The sequence below is a fragment of the Psammomys obesus genome, unplaced genomic scaffold (assembly GCF_907164565.1).
Source record: "Psammomys obesus unplaced genomic scaffold, mPsaObe1.curated_primary_1811, whole genome shotgun sequence".
Lineage (NCBI taxonomy): Eukaryota > Metazoa > Chordata > Mammalia > Rodentia > Muridae > Psammomys > Psammomys obesus.
The window spans coordinates 1,966-21,666 of NW_026587032.1; the positions used below are offsets into that span (position 1 = coordinate 1,966).

The 19,701-nt window shown below is 43.7% G+C and overlaps 1 protein-coding gene across 1 annotated transcript in view; it reads right to left on the reverse strand.

Annotated features, from left to right (window-relative positions):
• The window catches only part of Msantd5 (Myb/SANT DNA binding domain containing 5), a 21,530-nt gene continuing 1,829 nt past the window's right edge, over positions 1-19,701 (reverse strand). Inside the window, exons 2-4 of the mRNA XM_055602832.1 lie at positions 1,918-2,008; positions 566-871; positions 1-260 (exon numbers count right to left, since the gene is read on the reverse strand). Of these exons, the coding sequence (XP_055458807.1) occupies positions 1-260; positions 566-871; positions 1,918-2,008 (657 nt within the window). The remainder of the gene's footprint in view (positions 261-565; positions 872-1,917; positions 2,009-19,701) is intronic.

A 19,701-nucleotide genomic window follows, 5' to 3' on the forward strand; every position in this document is an offset into this window, starting at 1 on the left:
TTATTCTGCAGTGGACCAGGGCTGCTGGAAGCTTGACTCTCCTGGCACAGAGGCAGGATGCAGGTGTGGAGCTGGAAGACGGTAGTCGGGGTTCCAGGGCTTCCATCTGGAAAACAGGGAATCCTCCTGGGACATCATGGGCACTGGGTTCCCTTGAAGCTCTGCACTAGGAACAGGGACACCATGGTCCCAAGGCTGGTTCCAGGGAGGTTGACAATACATGGAGAGATGGGGGTCACCAGACCCATCACAGAGAGGACCTGAGAGGAAGAAGAAACAGAGCTCCTAAGCATGGCATCCTCACTCTCCCTGAGTCCTGGTAGACCATGGTCTGTCCCGTGGGTCTGAGTCCACCCTGAACATGTCCAATTTCCACTCCCTTGGGCTGACAGTAGAAAGGACACCAACAGACAAGACAGACCTTGGCTTTTGCTCTCTGCCAAGGAAGCCTGTGGGAATGGGGATTCCCTACAGGGTGGACTCTGCTCTATGCTCATGGAGGACAGGCCAGCTCAGGCTGCCCTCTCTGGGGCTTGAAAGGGGAATGAACACAGAAGAGACTCACCTGGGACAGGGCTTTCCTGCACACGGGGGCCCAGGATTCTGTACAGGGCCTCCTTATAGGGAGAAAACAAGGGCTCCACCCTTGGTCTCTCAGTACAAAGAATCCTGTGCAGATCCTGCAGGCTCAGCAGCAAGTAGAAGCAACTGGTCCAGCTCTTCTTCAGGCCCCACTGAGAGAGGCGCTGGCACAGAGCCCTGGTCTTCTTGTGCACCTTCTTGCCTGGGTGGCCAACTTGCTGTTCAACTCCTTCCCACTCCAGCAGGAAGACCCTGATTTCAGAGTCTGTCCATGAGCTACTGGAAGGACCTGCAAGGGACACAGGGCTGTGATGAGTGACTTTGCTGCCACCCAATTATACACCTTAACTGAGGGGTGCTTCCTGCACTCTGATTGCAAAGGCAACTCATTCAGTCACCAAGACATTAGGAACACTGTTGGTATAATGTTCTTTTAAAATGTATATATGCCTTACCCTTGTTAATTCAAATGCTGATTTCCCCATCCCCAACTCTCTGGTTTCAATCCAGATATTTCATTGTGATACTCTTTATAAGCATCCTGTCTCAACTCACTCTTGTGTAAACAAGACAAAGTAAAGCAACTAGATACAATGTGGAGCAGGGAGGAGCCAGAGGACAGAAAAGAGGGGAGGAGCCAGAAGGCAGGAAAGGAGTGGGAGGAGAGAGAGGGGGAGAGCAAGGAGAACAGTTCTGGGAGAGAGATCTTGGAGGAGGTGGAGCATGAACCAAACCTAAGATTACAAAAAGCAAGTATAATGTGGGAAATCTAAATGTTAGGCAACTGAGGGCTTGAAAGTTTAGGAGGGAGTCAATATTGCCCAGCATTGTGTTCTAGGTTAACTAAAAACCCAGTCTCTGTGTGGTGAGTTGGTTATACAGTTTAGGATTAACAGCAGCATTACCAGAAGATAAACCAATAGTAAATATTAATTACCGTTTACGACAGAACACTTGCTTGCTAGCCCAGGATTACCCTCTAACCTGCTCTCCACAGCCTTGAGGACACTCATTTGCAACTGCGGGTGTCCTCAGTTGTAGAAAATGTATTGCAGAACTGAAAGGGCTCACATAGGACTAGTGCTACCTGGGAATGCTGTCATTAACTAGATTCTACCCACCTCCCTCCCCTGGTGGTACACACAGGCTCTGAGACTTTGGCTCTCATGCAAGAAGAACAGAAAGCAGGGACACCCCCTCACCCCGACCACAAGTCTGTCCTTGTGGCACATGGTAGAGGTGTTCACATCTGGGATCTTGCCTAAGGCGGGATGTCTCAAAAAATGAAGCATGCTAGAGGATTTTGGGTTTTTGCTCAGAGTTGCCTCTGAATACCTGAGGGCCTTTGTTTTGCATTCTTCTCACTCCATCCCACTTGGGATTCCTTGGGGATGTTTGTCAAATGTTCACCTTGGTTTTCTTGTGTCTGTTGAAAAGTGAATAAAGAAAATATTAAAGCCCTTTTCCTGCTAGAGGAGTCTCGGTCTCTTAGCTGTGAGTGGATGCTGGAGCCAGCATCATGAATACAAAGGATTCCTCTCTGTCACCTATGGGAAATCTTCCCATATGGGAAGCACGGAAGGCCTCCCATGAATGCTGGAGGAGAGCCCTGTGGAAATGAATCCTGGAGGCAGGTTCATGATCATGGTAGTTAACCAAGTCTTGCCAAGTTGTCATGGCTCTGAACACAGTCCACAACACCTTCCATGGGGCTCCCTGAATGGAAACCGACTGATGTCATGTTCCCATGGAAGGGAGGAGACACATGCCAGAGACACCCCATAGACTGAGCTACAACATTTCTGAGAGGAACTGAAAGACAGGCACACCAGACACCCTCAACACGTCATGACAGTTGGTGTCCTCTGCTCCCACCCCCAAAAAACACAGACACACACACACACACACACACACACACACACACACACACCACTCCAAGTCACCTGCATTACTGTCCTGAGGTCTGATCTGCTCCACAGGGTCTTGGAACTGAGGCTCAGTGAGTCCTGGTGGCTGAGAGTGTGGAGTGAGGAGGTAGAGCTGTGTTCTCTTCCCTGGGCTTCTGGAGACTCAGCATTGTGTGGAGAACTGGCTCTTTATAAAGCTCTACATGGTAATTGAATCACAACCTGGTTGTGTAGGGTGGATCAGAAGAGCTGAGCCACCAGCCTTAAGTCCCCTCTCAGGAGGCTGAGGCAGGAGGAAGGCCCTGCTTTCTTGAATTTAGTTAAGGCTGTGTAGTTAGACCCAATTGTATAGATCAAAGCAAGGATGTACAAGCAATGACCTCAACTAGTTCAAATTCCCTTTTTGAGACAGGGTCTATTGACAGAGGCCTGGCCATCCTGGAACTCAGTATTTCAAAGCAACAGTCTTTGCCGTGGTTCTGGCTCCTAGATTAAAGATATGGGCTGCCATGGCTGGCCAATTTAAAACTGAACATACTTGTTAGACATCTTTCCTTCTTCTGAACTTTGAAAGACAACCTGAGACCTACAGAATGCTTTCAGTCTGTTATTTTGTCAATGGTCTCTCAGCTGGGCGTGGTCACCCATGCTTTTAATCCCAGCACTCAGAAGGCTGAGTCAGCTGAACCTCTGTGAGTTTGAGGCCAGACTGGTCTACACATGGAGTCCAGGAGAGCAGGGCATCTGGTTCACAGTGAAAGGCTGTCTTCACAAAAAAATTAATTAATTAATTAATAAAGAAGAAGAAGAATCTCTAAGCTAGTAGCCAAAGCATAGAAATTGGGGAAGTCAAGTCTCTTGTACAATATTTGGTCCCATTTGAACCCCAAAATTTTGAATTCCAAAACTCTCTTTCCTGTTTGGTTGAATCATAACACACACCTTTAATCCAAAATCTTTTTGTTCTTGTAAACAGTTTGTAAGTGTGTGGCTTATCTAGCCCTAGCACACACCTTGAATCCAAGAGCTCTCTGTATATCCGATCTAATAAAATTAGGTTCTAGAGATCTCTGTCTGCTGGATCTAACCTTAAGTCAACTTTCAGAGCAAGACACCTGTTGACAGGTTTAGGTTGTAAAAGTCACTTTTTTGGGGGGGATATTAAGACAGCTTAGAGAAGAAGGGGCTTTACCTCAACCTCTGACATTAGATTAGGCTTCAGCAACTCAGTTCCCTGAATTGGGGGTCTTGGATTAGGGTTCAGGTCCTCAATTCCCTTGCTTTTGGGGCTTGCTTTTTGGGTTTTTCCTCCTTGACTGTCTTCATAGTAGTGAGCTTTTGAGTTTTTTCTATTCATCCTCAGCAGAGAAGGAAGGTCAGCTGGGTGGTTTCTCTGTGTCTCTGAGCTACCACGTTTGCACCCCAGCAGCTGCCTCCTGAGTCTTTATTGGTAAAAGAGAATGGAGGTATTTTCATAATTATTTAGAACAAGAGGAGTCTGGCAATATCTTTACCAAAAGGCACAAAAACAGGGAAACAGTGGAAAAGACAGGTAGTACAAAAACAGGAAAACAGTGGAAAAGACAGGTAGTAGCAGGAAAGCATTGTGTGTGGAAAAGCAATCTTCAAGATAATAGATAATGTCAGGGAGCTTCCTTTGACATGGCATTTGAGTCTGTAGGCTGGATATTGGGCCGAGGTCTCGTCTTCTGAAACTATTTCAGCGGTGACAAAAGGACCGTTGCCATAAGGGGCTAGGAAGGCTGAAATGCCAGCCAAAGGCTGGGTAATGGGGCAGTCCTCAGCAGTGTCTGGTTAGGTGGTCCATCCGAAGAGGCAGTTAGCAATCATGTCAGCTTCCAGGAAGTTCAGATCTCAGCTTGGAGCCTCAACCATGTGAAAATCTGCTGAGACAAATTTAAACTAGAAACAGAAATTAAAATTTGTCTAATAAATGGGAAAAATGAGGATTTCTAAGACCAGGGAAAAACTCATCTGAGATCTGTTTGAGCTATGTCAAATTCAGGTCTCATGACTCTTTGATTTCCTAAAACATTTTGTGAATAACAGGTAAAACTGCCTACAATGGAATGAGCAACAATTTATGTGTGTATCCATGATCTGAAACTCTAACATTTTAACTGTGGATACAGATGTTGGTAATCAGCCACCATTAGAGCTGGGCCACTTTTTGTCAGATCTTCTTAGCATTTATTCTTAGTCCCCATCTCCATGTTACATTGGGAAGTTAGGCAGAAATACATTAATGGCTTCAGTGCTGAACTCTGGATGCTTGGATTTCTCTTAAGAAAGTAACTAGAAAAAAAGATAGATTTAAAATATTTCTAACTCCTGTATCAAAGTCTACCTCAAAAATGGCAAATATTGAAGATATCATAGTAAAACCTCTGGCTTTTGGGTCAAATATACATATTGTATATATGTGTTTAGCATGATGAAATTCTGTTGCCCCTTTAAGAGCTGTCTGCTTGCACAGAAGCCTTCAACATTTCTCAAAACCTGTTTTATCCATTTCAGCAGTAGTATCAGTCTTAAGGTTGGGTACTATAGGGGCTGGCATTCCATATATAACTTCAAAGGGAATTAAACCCAGCTGGTAAGGGGAATTCCTAACCCTATAAAGGGAAATGGAGAGGAGCATCACCCAGTCAGTTCCAGTGTCCAAGGTCAATTTCGTTAAGCTCTCTTTTAATGTTCTCTACCTGTCCTGATCTTTGGGGCCTATATGCACAATGTGGTCTCCAATCTACCCCAATAAACTTAGCTATATTCTGACTTGCCTTCGACACAAATGCTGGCCTAGTCTTTCCTGTTTCTGCAGCTCTTGCCCAAATTAGTGGGCTCTCTTGCCGCCACCTTGATACCTGCCAACAGAGCCTGATAATAGACTAGGAGACATTCCCTACCTGCAACCATGTGTAATCCCAATTGGGCCTCTCATGGGGAAAGTAATCATCAATATAGGATCTGTAGTAAAAATTCTTGTAGTGTCTGGGACATTTTTGCACATCTCTGAAATAATATGTCCCCACTCCTCTGTGGTAAACAAAACCTGTAAAAGCTATTGGCAATCATCCCGGGTGGGCTGGTGGGTGAAAAGAAGTTTCAAAGAGATCAATCAAATCTCTGGGATTGTCAGAGAACTTGGCATTCTGAGTTCTCCACTTATAAAGATCTGACGTGGCAAAAGGCCAATAATGGAGAGGTTGATTGCCATTATCATGTGGTGGTCCTTGGCCCATAGGGGAAGGTCTATGGAATCTGCCTCTGTCACTCCAGAGGGAGGGACTGCCTGGCATCTCTGGGTCCTCTGTGGCGGGCCAGATGGTGGTCCAGACTTGGCTAAAGTGTCCCATGTTGAGGGAGTGAGGGGTGAGAGGAGGTCTATATGGAGACAGTTTAAAAATGGCTTCCTCTGGAGTTTCATCCTGCAAAACAGGGTAAAGGAGAGCAGAGGGAGTTGAAGGGGCACCTTTGGGATCCTTTTTCTTGGTCTCAGTCACCAGAGCAGTGACCTCTGGTTTTGGAGATCCTATGGAACGAGAATATTTAGTGGGGATCAGAAAAGGCTTAATCCATAGAGATGGATGAGTCAACAGGTCCTTCCAAAGTACAACATATGGCACCTGGTCTGGGTGCCCACATGCTTTCTGAAAGACTCTATATCCCACCGCTAAGACGGTGGGAAGGTGGAAGGTTCCTTCTGGTGGCCAGCCCACATTGAAGGTGGGCCATTCAGAGCTGCAGAAAATCATCATTTTTCCTTTCCTCACATCAACTGAAAGACCCTGAGCCCTAGCTTTAACCTCTCCAAAATGAGTCAGAACCAAATGAAGAGGTTTGGAAGTATTCTGTCCCATATCGTCAGCCAATCTATTGATCAAGAGAATTCAAGAGAACACAGAAGAAGTAAGGAGAACAATTTCAACAAATAGTAAATCACTCGTACACACACACACACATACAAAAAGAAAAAAAAAACCGGCCATCTCAGACAAAAATGAAACTAAAGGCAACAACTCATAGCCTATACCTGGGCTAATATCCCGGATAAAACTGAAATCAAAGAAACAAAAATAGTCACAGTTTTGAAAAGAAGTAGAATCAAGCACTCTCAAGTAGACACAAAAACACAAACAATTAATAACAAAAATTAAACAGGAACTCCGTGCACAACACCAAGAAAAAAACAATCACACACAGAAACCAAGTAAAACATAAAACCTGGACTTCTCTGCCACAGAAGTTCCAGAAAATTGATCCTCTCTCTGGTTCCCCTATCCCAGGAATTACAAGGAGGCAGAAACAAATCCTCACTTTGGTCCCCCTATACCAGGAGTTCCGAGGAGGCAGAAATTACAGGGCTAAAAGACATCTTTTGAAGCCTCCCACAGTCTAGGCTCTGACAAGTCTGTCATACCTACATCTGGCCACTACCATAAGCACCTCGAGACTTTTCAGATAAGAAACAAAAAATAAAGGCAAAAAAAAAAAAAAAACCAAAAAAACATTTAAAGAAGACAGACAACATAGAAGACATTTATCCATAGGATTAAGCTCTGCGGGCTGAGAATTCTAGAGGTCTTGAGGCATCCTGGATGGACGAGCCTCCAAATGCAATGCCAGGTTCACAGGACCCTCAGAGACCACCAGAAGACGACTTTTTGCAATTGCAAGAGAGCTTGATTATGAGAGTGATCGAACTCAGGACCCAAGTCTCTCTGATGCAGCAGTAGAGAAGTGGGACCCCAAGCTCTGAGTGAACAGGATTTTTAAAGGAAAAGTCTGTGATCAGGGGGTTTCCATGGCAGCAAGCAGGGGGGCACAGGTCTTGGCGTTACATAATTGGGTGAAGTTTAGCAGGGCCGGGTGACCTTTTCTGAGGCACACAATCACAATGGCTATGGCACATAATCACAATGGCTAAGGCATATAATCACAATGGCTATTTTTTTACACCATATCTGAAATGTTGGGGAGAATTTTCAAACCCTATTTTCAACCTATTCCAATTGATTATTGCCAGGGAGTTTGTCTCTATTTTCTATGAAGCATTTATTCTGTTCTATTTCCTGGAGGCTGTTGCTAGGAGAATTAACTTTGTTTTCTGCCAGGTGTACATTCTGTGATATTTCCTGGTACCTGGATTCAGTTCCAAGTCAAGATCTTTATTTCAAAATGGAAGTATATTCAAGCTAACTGAAACCTTCAATTTCTTTAAGGTGTTACCCCACACACACACACACTCTTGAATTCTCCCTCCAAAAGACAAAGGAGAAATCGTACAAGTCCCCTCTGGATTGTCCATATTCTCAGTGGAGAATGGTCCAACTCCCAGTGCCTACCCCCTCAACGAAAACGGTGTCCTTCCACACCTGCACCCCTGCCAGAAGTCATCAGTTATGGGGGGTTAGGCTTCTGCATCCTTAGCAAAAGTTTTTGGGTTCTCTTTGGTGGCTCTCTTTACCAGGCTGTTACATTCTTAAGGGTATAAGTTGAGTCATCACAGTAGCTTTCTGTGTTGTTCTTTGTCAACTGTGAGTCTGCAGTCATCCTACAGCTGCAAAAGTAGCTTCCTCCCCTATAGTCAGTGGTAGCACTGACCATGGACATACCCATGCAGTGAGGAGTCAGCCATTACCACACACCACAGCAGGGTCTCCAGTGGCCACACAGATCATGAACATCAACCAGGCTCTCTGCTGCAGCAAGGACCTTGGATGCTAGCATAGCCTTTGGCAGCCCCACAGGCAGAGGACAGGAACATGGTCTCAGGTGGCAGTGCTGGGCCCTCCCATCCACATAGCTTCAGGCAGCAGCCTAGACCATGAACATCCCCAAAGACTTCAGCCTTAACACAGGCATTACACAGCAACACATCCCAGAGCTGTAGCCTGAACCCTGACCCAAACATGGCTGTCCACAAAAGCAGAGATCATACACATATCAGGATGGGCCCAGGGGGCTGCCCAGGAAACTCACTTCATGGCATAGCTGGCCTGTAGGACACAAGCCTTTGAGCCCATTTCTTGTTAGGCAAAAGGAAGTAGATTTCTGAGTTCAGCACATACTGTTCTTAAAGATTTTAAGTTTGTCTTGGTATAACTCCATTTGGAAATAAACAGTCAACTCTACTGGGAGCTGAATTCAGGTACCAGGAAATATCAAACAATGTACACTTGGCTGAAAAGGCACAAAACCAGGGAAACAATGGAAAAGACAGGTAGTACAAAAACAGGAAAACAGTGGAAAAGACAGGTAGTAGCAGGAAAGCATTGTGTGTGGAAAAGCAATCTTCAAGATAATAGATAATGTCAGGGAGCTTCCTTTGACATGGCATTTGAGTCTGTAGGCTGGATATTGGGCCGAGATCTCGTCTTCTGAAACTATTTCAGCGGTGACAAAAGGACCGTTGCCATAAGTGGAAACATGACAAAGACACCCCATAGACTGGGCTACAACATTTCTGAGAGGAACTGAAAGACAGGCACACCAGACACCCTCAACACATCATGACAGTTGGTGTCCTCTGCTTCCACCCCCAAACACAAACACACACACACACACACACACACACACACACACACACACCACTCCAAATCACCTGCATTGTTCTCCAGAGGTCTGATCTGCTCCACAGGTCTTGGAATCGGGGTTCAGTGAGTCCTGGTGGCTGAAAGAGAGTGTGGATTGCAGCAGGAGAGCTTGGTTCTCTTCCCTGGGTTCTGGAGACTGAGCAGTGTGTGGAGATTTGGCCCTTTATAAAGGTCTACATGGTAATTGAATCACAACCTGGTTGTGTAGGGTGGATCAGAAGAGCTGAGCCACCAGCCTTTAGTCCTCTCTCAGGAGGTTGAGGCAGGAGGAAGGCCCTGCTTTCTTGAATGTTAAGGCTGCATAGGAAGTCCCAATTGTATGGATCAAAGTAAGTATGTAAATACAATGAAATCAACTAGTTCAAATCAAACTAGTTCTTTTTTGAGAAAGGATCTGTTCACAGTGGTTTTGCCATCCTTAAACTCACTGTTTCGAAGCAATTTCTATGCCGCGGTTCTGGCCCCTGGCATTAAAGATATGGTCTGCCATGGCTGACTGGTTTAAAATTCATCATATTTGCTAGACATCATCCTTTCCTGTGTTCTTAGAAAAAAAAAAACCTGAGACCTATAGATTATTTTTAGGCAGTTTTTTTTTGTAACTATATGTCATCTCTAAGATTGTAGCTAACTCCTAGTAATGAAACAGAAGGATCTGGCAAATTCTTTACCGAGAGGTACAATGAACCAAAGGAAGAAGTGGAGATCTGGCAATAGCAGAATGCATGGTCTATCAAAAAGGCAGGAGTGGTGGGGCAGTATGGTCTTCCATGACAGAGGTACTCCAACTTGCCAATCCTGGGTCTGGCACGGATCCCTTTTATGTTCATTTTCTGAGTACCGTTAACAGCTGGAATGCCTGTGTCTGAGCCCTCCCCCTCTTTGGGAGCTCTCAGCTGCTTCTTCTAGTGTGTGTGGGGGAAGGTTTTGCCATTCCGTCCACTTAAAATATCAGCTACTATGGGAGAGCATGGGTGACTGTCCTGAACAGAAACCCAAGTCTTTAATTTTCTGGGGTAGAAAAAAAGCAAGCCTCATTATGTTTGTGGTTGTGTTTTCTTGGTTTGAGGTTTTTCTGGATGGCAGGAAGAGGGAAGTATCTCATGTAATCGTCTCCTGCAACCCACTCTATGCAGAGGTGACTATCAACTTCAGCCTCTCCTCCCTTGATCTCCCAGTCGATAGAATTGCAGCCAGTAATCATACACTATTATCATGTGATACAATAGAGGGAAAACTGCTGGTTTCTATATAGCAGCAAAGTTGCGGCTCATTAAGTAATTTTAATATGGATTTTAAGCCCAGGGACAATTAAAGGCCAACTATGAAGCCTGGGTGTTAAGTCCTCCAAGTAGAGAGGCATAATTCTTTTCTTCTTTCTTTGGAAACCCATGATCTTCATGCTAAGCAATTTTCTGGCCTGTGTGTCATAATCACCCCTAACAAGTCCTACTGTTGATGTCCCTGACTCTCTTTCCTGAGTTTTAAAGTTTTAGGCTGATTCATATGGGCCAGTTATTTCCTCGTCTTCTGTTTTTTGTGGTTTTTTTTCTTTCTGTCTGTCTGTCCTTTCCCCCTTTAAACTGCCCTATCTTTCATCATGAGAACAAGGCCTACGGAATAAACTAAGTAGGACTCATATGGGCTCACAGACTCTGAAGCAGCAGCACAGGTCCTGCAGGGTTCTGCTCCAGGTTCTCTGTGTATATTTGTGGCTGTTAGCTTGGTGGTATTGTGGGACTCTTAACTGTGAGAGCTAGTGAAGAGCTTAAGATAGCCTGAATATAACTCCATTTTGAAAGAAAGATATTGAATGGGAACTGAATTCAGGTACCAGGAAATATCACAGAATGTACACCTGGCAGAAAACAAAGTTAACTCTCCTAGCAACAGCCTCCAGGAAATATAACAGAATAAATGCTTCATAGAAAATAGAGACAAACTCCCTGGTAATAATCAATGGTTGAGAATCGGGTGGGAAAATTCTCCCCAATGTTTCAGATATGGTTTAGAAGAATAGCCATTGTGATTATATGCCTTAGCCATTGTGATTATGTGCCTCAGAAAAGGTCATCCTGCCCTGCTAAACTTCACCCAATTCTGTAATGCCAAGGCTTGTACCCTTCTGCTTGCTGCCATGGAAACCCCCGGCTCACAGACTTTTCATTTAAAAATCCTGTTCACTCAGAGCTTGGGGTCCCACTTCTCTACTGCTGTGCCAGTGAGACTTGGGTCCCGAGTTCGATCGCTCTAGTAATAAAGCTCTCTTGCAATTGCATCGAGTCATCTACTGGTGGTCTCTGAGGGTCCCGTGAACCTGGCATAACACTAGTATTCCTTTTACTCATTTTCCTGTTCTTGAGACTCTTTTCCTCTTGCTGGGTTGTCTTGTCCAGACTCAGTGTGAGGGCTTTTGCCCTGTCTCTTGTTTTGTCTTTGGTTTGTTTGTTTGTTTGTTTGTTTGTCATGTTTAATGGTTGTCTCTTTGGAGTCTGTTCTTTTCTGAAGTGAGAAGGAGGGGGAGTGGATTTCAGGGAGAGAGATGTGGGTGGAGTAGAGGGAGGGAAAACTGTTCAGGAGGTGTGGGTATGAGAGAAAAATCTATTTTCAATTTTTTAAAAAAATATCTTACTTTGTGAAATCTTTTAATTTTTTTTCCTTCTTTCTTTCATGCCCCAGGCTCATAGTCATGTTGGCAATCTCTCTACCAGCTGAGCTACATATACATTTGGCATCTTTTAAACCAAGGGTGTAGCTGGACTTTTGGATACTTTGTGGGTTCTTCTTTCTTCCACCCTTCTTCACCCCTCGACTTTCCTTTCAACCCCGTAACACTAGGTAGGAGTGGGAAAAAAAGAATAAAGGAATGAGAGAAAGAAAAAAAATCTCTGAGTAAAGCCAGGGGTAGGAAAGAGGGTGACAGTATCATTAGACTACCTCTTGCTGATTACCGGTGTGAAGTTTCTTGGGGAAAGTTTGATCTTTGCCTTCGGGATATCTAATTTCTTCTTGTCGTTTCTTGTGCACAACTACTTGACAAACCACAACCAACAGCATCCACTCAACCAGCAGCCCCCAATTCTCAGGACCCTACCATTTATATATCCTCTGAAGAGTCCCCAGAATTTCAAATGTCACATGCTCATAGAAACTATCAGCAGCTGGCAAAATCATGCCCTACTAGAGCACGAGGCAGCAGCTGCTGTGGACAATCTGAAGCAGCCCCATATCCCACACTTGGTATTAAAACAAAAACATATTCCCATAATATTGATGTATTTTTTTATTTAAAAAAAAACAAAATTCTCACTAAAAAGGGGTACAAAGAACATAGATCTGAGCTATTCCTTGACTAAGCTTTACTACTAAGATCCTTAGTCAGTCTGAATATGAGCATCTGAAGATCAGAAATTAAGAATTCCTTCTTTTGATACATCCCACTTCCAACCCATAGCTCAGCCTCCATCCCCAGAGAAACTGGGCCACCCAGGAAAGACAGAGGCCAGCAGCCATCAGGGACCACCAGCTCAGCCTCCATCCCAGAGGCCTGTGGCCACCCAGGACAGACAGATGTCTGCAGCCATCAGGGACCACCAGAGATAAACCACACCTGCTCCCCTGTGCCCCATTCTCTGGCCCACACTCGGATGCATTACCTGATACCTGCCAATGTCAGAGACAACCAGATGGCTAAGGGCCAGTGAAAGAACACAAACAGAAGCCAGAGCAATGTGACACTACCAAAACCTAGCCATCATACTACAGCAAGCCCAGGACATCTTAACACAGCCACAGCACAAGAACATTACCTTAAATTCAACCTTATGAAGAGGATAGAGGCCTTTAAAGAAGAAGTGAATAAAGCCCTTAAAGAAATACAGGAAAATACAATTAAACAGGTAAAGGAAATGAATACAGCTGCTCAAGACCTGAAAATGGAAGTAGAAGCAAACAGTAAATCTACAGAACAAAAATATTAAAAGCAGCAGGAGAAAAAGGCCAAATAACTTACAAAGGCAAACCTATCAGAATCACACCAGACTTCAACAGAGACTCTAAAAGCTACAAGGGCCTGGACAGATGTCTTGCAGCCTCTAAAAGATGACAGATGCCAATGCAGACTACTATCAATCACCAGCACAACTTTCAATCACCATAGATGGAGAAAACAAGATATTCCAAGACAAAACAAAATTTAAACAATATCTAGCCACAAATCCAGCCCTACAGAACATATGAGAAGGAAAACTCCAACCCAAGGAGGTTAACTACATCCAAAAAAAAAAAAAACACAGGAAATAATTCCACACCAACAAAAGAAGGGAAACACACACACACACACACACACACACACACACTCTCTCTAATACCACCAACATCAAAATAACAGGAACTAACAATCATCAGTCACCCAGGTGCGGTGACGCATGCCTGTAATCCCAGCACTCAGGGAAGCAGAAGCAGGCAGATGACTGTGACTTGGAGGCCAGCCTGGTCTACAAAGAGTCCAGGACAGCCAAGGCTACACAGAGAAACCCTGTCTCAAAACAAACAAACAAACAAACACCAACCATCCACTGATCCATTAATATCTCTCAACACCAATGGACTCAATTCCCCCAATAAAAAGACACAGGCTAACAGAATGGATACAAAAACGGGATCCATCATTCTGCTGCATTCAGGAGACAAACCTCAGCAACAAAGATAGACATTACCTCAGACTAAAGGGCTTTGTTTTCCAAGCAAATAGACTCAATAAGCAAGCTGGAACAAGCTATTTTAATGTCTAATAAAATAGACTTCCAACCAAAATTAATCAAAAGACATGGGGAAGGATACTTCATACTCACCAAAGGGGAAAAAAAAAGCCATCCGATAAGAAATCTTAATTCTGAACATACATGCCCCAAATACAAGGGCACCCACATTCATAAAAGAAACATTACTAAAGCTCAAATCACACATCAAGCCCCACATATCATAGAGGACTTCAATACCCCACTCTCACCAACGGTCATTGAGACAGAAACTAAACGGAGAAGTAATTAAAAATAACCAACATTATGAATCAAATGAGCCTAACAGAGATCTACAGAACATTCTATCCAAACACAAAGCAAAATACACCTTCTTCCCAGCACCACATAGAACCTTTGCCAAAACTGACCACATAGTTGGTCACAAAGCAAATCTCAACAGATACAAGAAAATTGAAACCAGATCTTGCATTTTCAGACCATCATGGATTGAAGCTGGACTTCAACAGCAACAGAAACAACAGAGGGCTTACAAACTCATGGAAGGTGAATGACCCTCTACTCAATGACCACTGGGTCAGGGAGGAAATAACGAAATTAAAGACTTTCTAAAATTGAGTGAAAATGAAGGTGCAACATACCCAAACTTATGGGACAGAATGAAAGCAGCGCTAAGAGGAAAGCTCATAGCACTAAGTACCTTCCTAAAGAAATTGGAAAGATCTCATACTAGCAATTTAAAAGCACACCTAAAAACTCTAGGACAAAAAGAAGCAAACACACTCAGTGGCAAGAAATAATCAAACACAAGGCTGAAATCAATAAATTAAAAACAAAGATAACACTACAAAGAATCAACAAAACCAAGAGCTGGTTCTTTGAGAAAAGCAAAAAAATCAACAAAATAAATGTATGAACCTTTAGCCAAACTGACCAAAAGGCAGAGAGACAGTATCCAAATTAACGAAATCAGAAATGAAAAGGGGGGCATAACAACAGAGACTGAGAAAATCCAAAGAATCATTAGGTCATACTTCAAAAACCCGTACTCCACAAAATTGGAAAATATAAATGAAATGGATTATTTTCTTGATAGATACCACTTACCAATATTAAATCAAGATCAGGTAAACAACTTAAATAGCTATATCCCCTAAGGAAACAGAAGCAGTCATTAAGAGTCTCCCAACCAAACAAAGCCCTGGGCCAGATGATTTTAGCCCTGAATTCTACCAGACTTACAAGGAAGACCTAATGCCAATACTCCTCTAACTATTCCACAAAATGGAAACAGAAAGAACATTGCCAAACTCATTCTATGAGGCCACAGTACTTAAACAACACAGACACTCAACAAAGAAAGAGAACTTCAAACCACTCTCCATTATAAACATTGATGCAAAAACACTCAATAAAATACTCAAAAACTGAATCCAAGAACACATCAAAAATGCCATGCACCATTTGCAAAATGCAGGCTTCATCCCAGGGATACAGAGCTGGTTCAACATGGGAAAATCTATCAATGTGATCCACCATGTAAACAAACTGAAAAAAAAAAAAAATCACATGATCATCTCATTAGATGCTGAAAAAGCCTTTGAAAAAAATCCAACACCCTTTCATGCTAAAAGTCTTGGAGAGATCAGGGATACAAGAATTATACCTAAACACAGTAAAGGCAATATACAGCAAGCCGATAGCCAACATCAAATTAAATGGAGAGAAACTTAAAGAAATTTCACTAAAATCAGGGACAAGACAAGGCTTCCCACTTTCTCCCTATGTATTCACTATAGTATTTGAAGTTCTACCTAGAGCAACAAGACAATTAAAGGAAATCAAGGGGATACAAATTGGAATTGGAAAGAGGGCAAAGTATTGCTATTTCCAGATGATAGACAGTATATATAAGTTACCCCCAAGACTCTACCAGAGACTCCTACAGCTGATAAATACCTTCAGCAAAGTAACTACATACAAAATTAATTTTAAAAATTAGTAGCTCGCCTCTATACAAATGAAAGAAATTAGAGAAACAATATCATTCACAATAGCCACAAATAACATAAAATACCTTGGTGTAGCTCTAACCAAACAAGTGAAAGACCTGTATGACAAGAACTTCAAGTGTTTGAAGAAAGAACCTGAAGAAGCTATCAGAAGATGGAAAGGTCTCCCATGCTCATTTTACCAAAAGCAATTATAGATTGAATGAAATCCCATCAAAATACCAACACAATTCTTTACAGATCTTGAAAGAGCAATCCTCAGCCTGGAAAAGAAAACAGGATATATAAAACAGTCCCGTACAATAAAAGAACCTTCTGGAAATATCACCATCCCTGTTTTCAAGCTGTACTACAGAACAATAGTAATAAAAACCACATAACATTGGCATAAAAACAGATAGGTTGGTCAGTGGAATCCAATGGAAGACCCCAAAATAAACCCACACACTTACAAACATCTGATTATTGATAAAGAAGCCAAAACCATACAATAGAAAAAAGAAAGCATCTTCAACAAATATTGCTGGTCTAACTGGATGTCAATATGTAGAAGAATGCAAACAGATCCATATTTACTAGCCTGTACAAAACTGAAGTCCAAATGGATCAAAGACCTCAACATAAAATTGGATACACTAAATCTTTTTTTTTTTTTTTTTTTTTTTTTTTTTTTTTTTGAGACAGGGTTTCTCTGTGTAGCCTTGGCTATCCTGGACTTGCTTTGTAGATCAGGCTGGTCTCGAACTCCCAGAAATCCACCGCCTCTGCCTCCCTGAGTTCTGGGATTAAAGGCATGCCACCATGCCTGGCTTGATACACTAAATCTAATTGAAAAAAAAGTAGGGATCAGCCTTAAACTCATTGCACAGGAGACAGCTTCCTGAATACAACACCAATAGCCCAGGCACAATCCACGGGCCCAAGGAAGGATACTTGAATCTCACTCAGAAGAAGAAATAAAATTGACACCTTAAGTAGATGGAGGGAAGGAACTGCATTGGATAGGGGGTGGAGAGGGTAATGGAGGTGGGGATCAGATGTGGGGAGATTGGGGGGTGAGGACTGGGAGCAAGAACAGAAATTATTTTGTGGGGAGGCGTCTTTGGGACAAGGGGGGCTCCTGGGAGTCTATGGGGGTGATCTTAGCTGAGACTCCTAACAGCCAGGATAAGGAGCCTGAAGTAGCCGCCTCCTGTAGCCAGGTGGGACTTCCAGCAGAAGGAGGGGAACACCAAACCACCCTTAAAACTTTTGACCCAAAATTTGTCTTCGATACAGAAGTGTAGGGATAAAGATGAAGCAGAGATTGAGGGAATGCCAAACCAATGGTTAGCCCAAATTGGGGCCCACCCCTTTCACTATTAATGATACTCGGCATATGCTTGCAGACAGGAGCCTAGCATAACTGTCTTCTAAGAGGCTTCATCCAACAGCTGATGGAAACAGATGCAGAGACCCACAGCCAAACAATAGGCTGAACTTGGGTATTTTTTTGGAAGAGTGGGAGAAAGAATAGAGGGAACCAGAGGGGTCAAGGACACCACAAGAAGACCTACAGAGTCAACTAATCTGGGCCCATGGGGGCTCACACAGACTAATCACCAGCCAAAGAGCATGGGCGGACTCGGCCTAGAGCCCCTATACATATGTAGCAGATGTGTAGCTTGGTCAGCACGTGGGCCCTCATAGGGGCTGTCTCTGACTCTGTTGCCTACCTGCCTGGATCTTTCCCCTCTAGCTGGCCTTGTCAGGCCCCAGTGGGAAAGGATGTGCTTAGTCCTGCTGTGACCTGAGCCTCCAGGGTGGGTTGGTACTCTGGAGAAGCCTCCCCTTCTCCAAGAAAAAGGGAATGGGGGAAGGGGAGCGTGAGGGTGGGACTGGGAGGAAAAGAGGGAGGGGGCTGGGATCAGGCTGTAAAGTGATTACATAAATTAATAAATAAATATGGGGGGAAAGAGAATTTCTTGTTTTGCAAATGAAGCTAGGAGTTAATTATCTAATCCATTCACTAGTCTGTGACTAGGAGATTCCTAGTGTGTGAAAACAGTTCTAGTATCTCACATGTCCAGGCCCAGAGGCTGCAAGAGGCTCAAAGTGAGGCCAGTTGGATGTGATCCCCCACTTCAGGACAGCTTTCTTAGGTAACCAGTGTCCCATGAAAGTCCGGTCTTTTCTGACTTTGAATCAAAGTGCTTCCTAATGAATCTTCGTAATCTTTCCAAGGTGCCTAAGGCCAGGTCTGGCTGGCCAGCATGCAGGAAGGGTCCCTAAGAAGTTCTCAGATGTGCATGACCCAAAAATGCACTCATCACATTCCTTCATCCTTTGCAGGTCCTTCCCTCAAATCATGGAGTGACTAAAACATCAGGGCCTTCCTGCAGTACTGGGAAGCAGTTAAAGAGGAAGCTGACCTCCCAGGTAAGGGAGAGGCACAGGAAGTCCAGAGCGGTTTCCCAGAGGCTCTATCACCTCCGCCTGAGGAAGAGCTAAAGAAACTGTTTCCACCTGCTGCTGAGCCTGTAGGATCTGGACTAGAGTCCTTGAGGCCAAACAGGAAGATCAAGGAGTGAACGTTTGTCCTGTTCTTATACAGAGGCGCTGCCCAGGGTCTGGTGAGAAGATGGTGACCTCCCTGGCTTTTCTCTCCTACATTTACCTTTCAAATCCTTCCTAGTGAGGTGCATGCTGGCTGAGAGTGTGATAGGGCAGCTACCCTCCACTGGTTCCCTCATTGCCAGGCTGGAAAGACCTCCACCCTGCAGACTCCCCCTCTCTGTCTCCCTACTTCTTGTTTGTTCAGTTCCAATACCATGGTCCCTCTGGGAGCATGCATGCTGGGCAAGCCTTTTGCCAACTGAGAAAAGAACAATACATTTTAAACGTTGAGAAAATTCACTAAGCGGAATTTTGTTGCTTTCTTTTGTGCGGTGGGGTCCCATGTAGTCCTGGTTGACCCAGAACTTACTGTATAGCCTAAGGTAACCTTCACACAACTCTCCACCTTCTAGCTCTCTCATGCTGCTTTTCCAGCTCTAGGCTACCACTGATCTTGGTGTTTGGGATTTTTTTTTTTTTAATTTAGCCAGCACCATTGATTTTATTCAATTAAAAATAATTGACAGGAGGGATGCAGGAGATGGCTCAGTGAGTAAGGATGCTTTCTACCAAGACTGTCAATCTTATTTTGATCCTGAGGACCGGCATTGTGGACGGAAAGAACTGACTTTTCCAAGTCTTCCTCTTACTGCCAAATTTGTGCTGTAGCATGGGTTCACAGACCACCCCAACCCTGCATAGTCTCTAGATATATTCAATTAACTTTTTAATTTAATTAGATTAATGTAGGGACAGGGTGATAGAGTAATGTGTGATCAACTTGAAGAGGTTAACAAAACATTTAGCTACTAATTTAATTCCCAGGAACTCCATCCTGGGACATGTGAAAGTGTCAATGACCTCAGTTTAATTCCCAGTTTTCTGAGTTTAATTCCCAGTTTTCTGCTCTGATGGGAGAATGGATACTCTAAGAATCCACTACCAAGTCTGTCAAGGAATTCTTTCTTCTCCATAAACTTTTGGGCATGACTTAAAGTTTTGGTAAGTGGTTTATCTCCTGTAATTTCCAGAGCCAGTGTCCTGAGGAGTCCTGAAGGCTGACTAAATTCCCCTGGCAGCTATTTCCAAAAGGTACATGCATCTGTGACCTGGCCCTGAGACCCGATCACTGATGGGTCAGACCTAATAGCTCACAGCAGTAATCCTAGCAATTAGGAGGCTGAGACAGGACGATGTCTGTGAGTTCTAGGCAAGCTTGGGATAAATA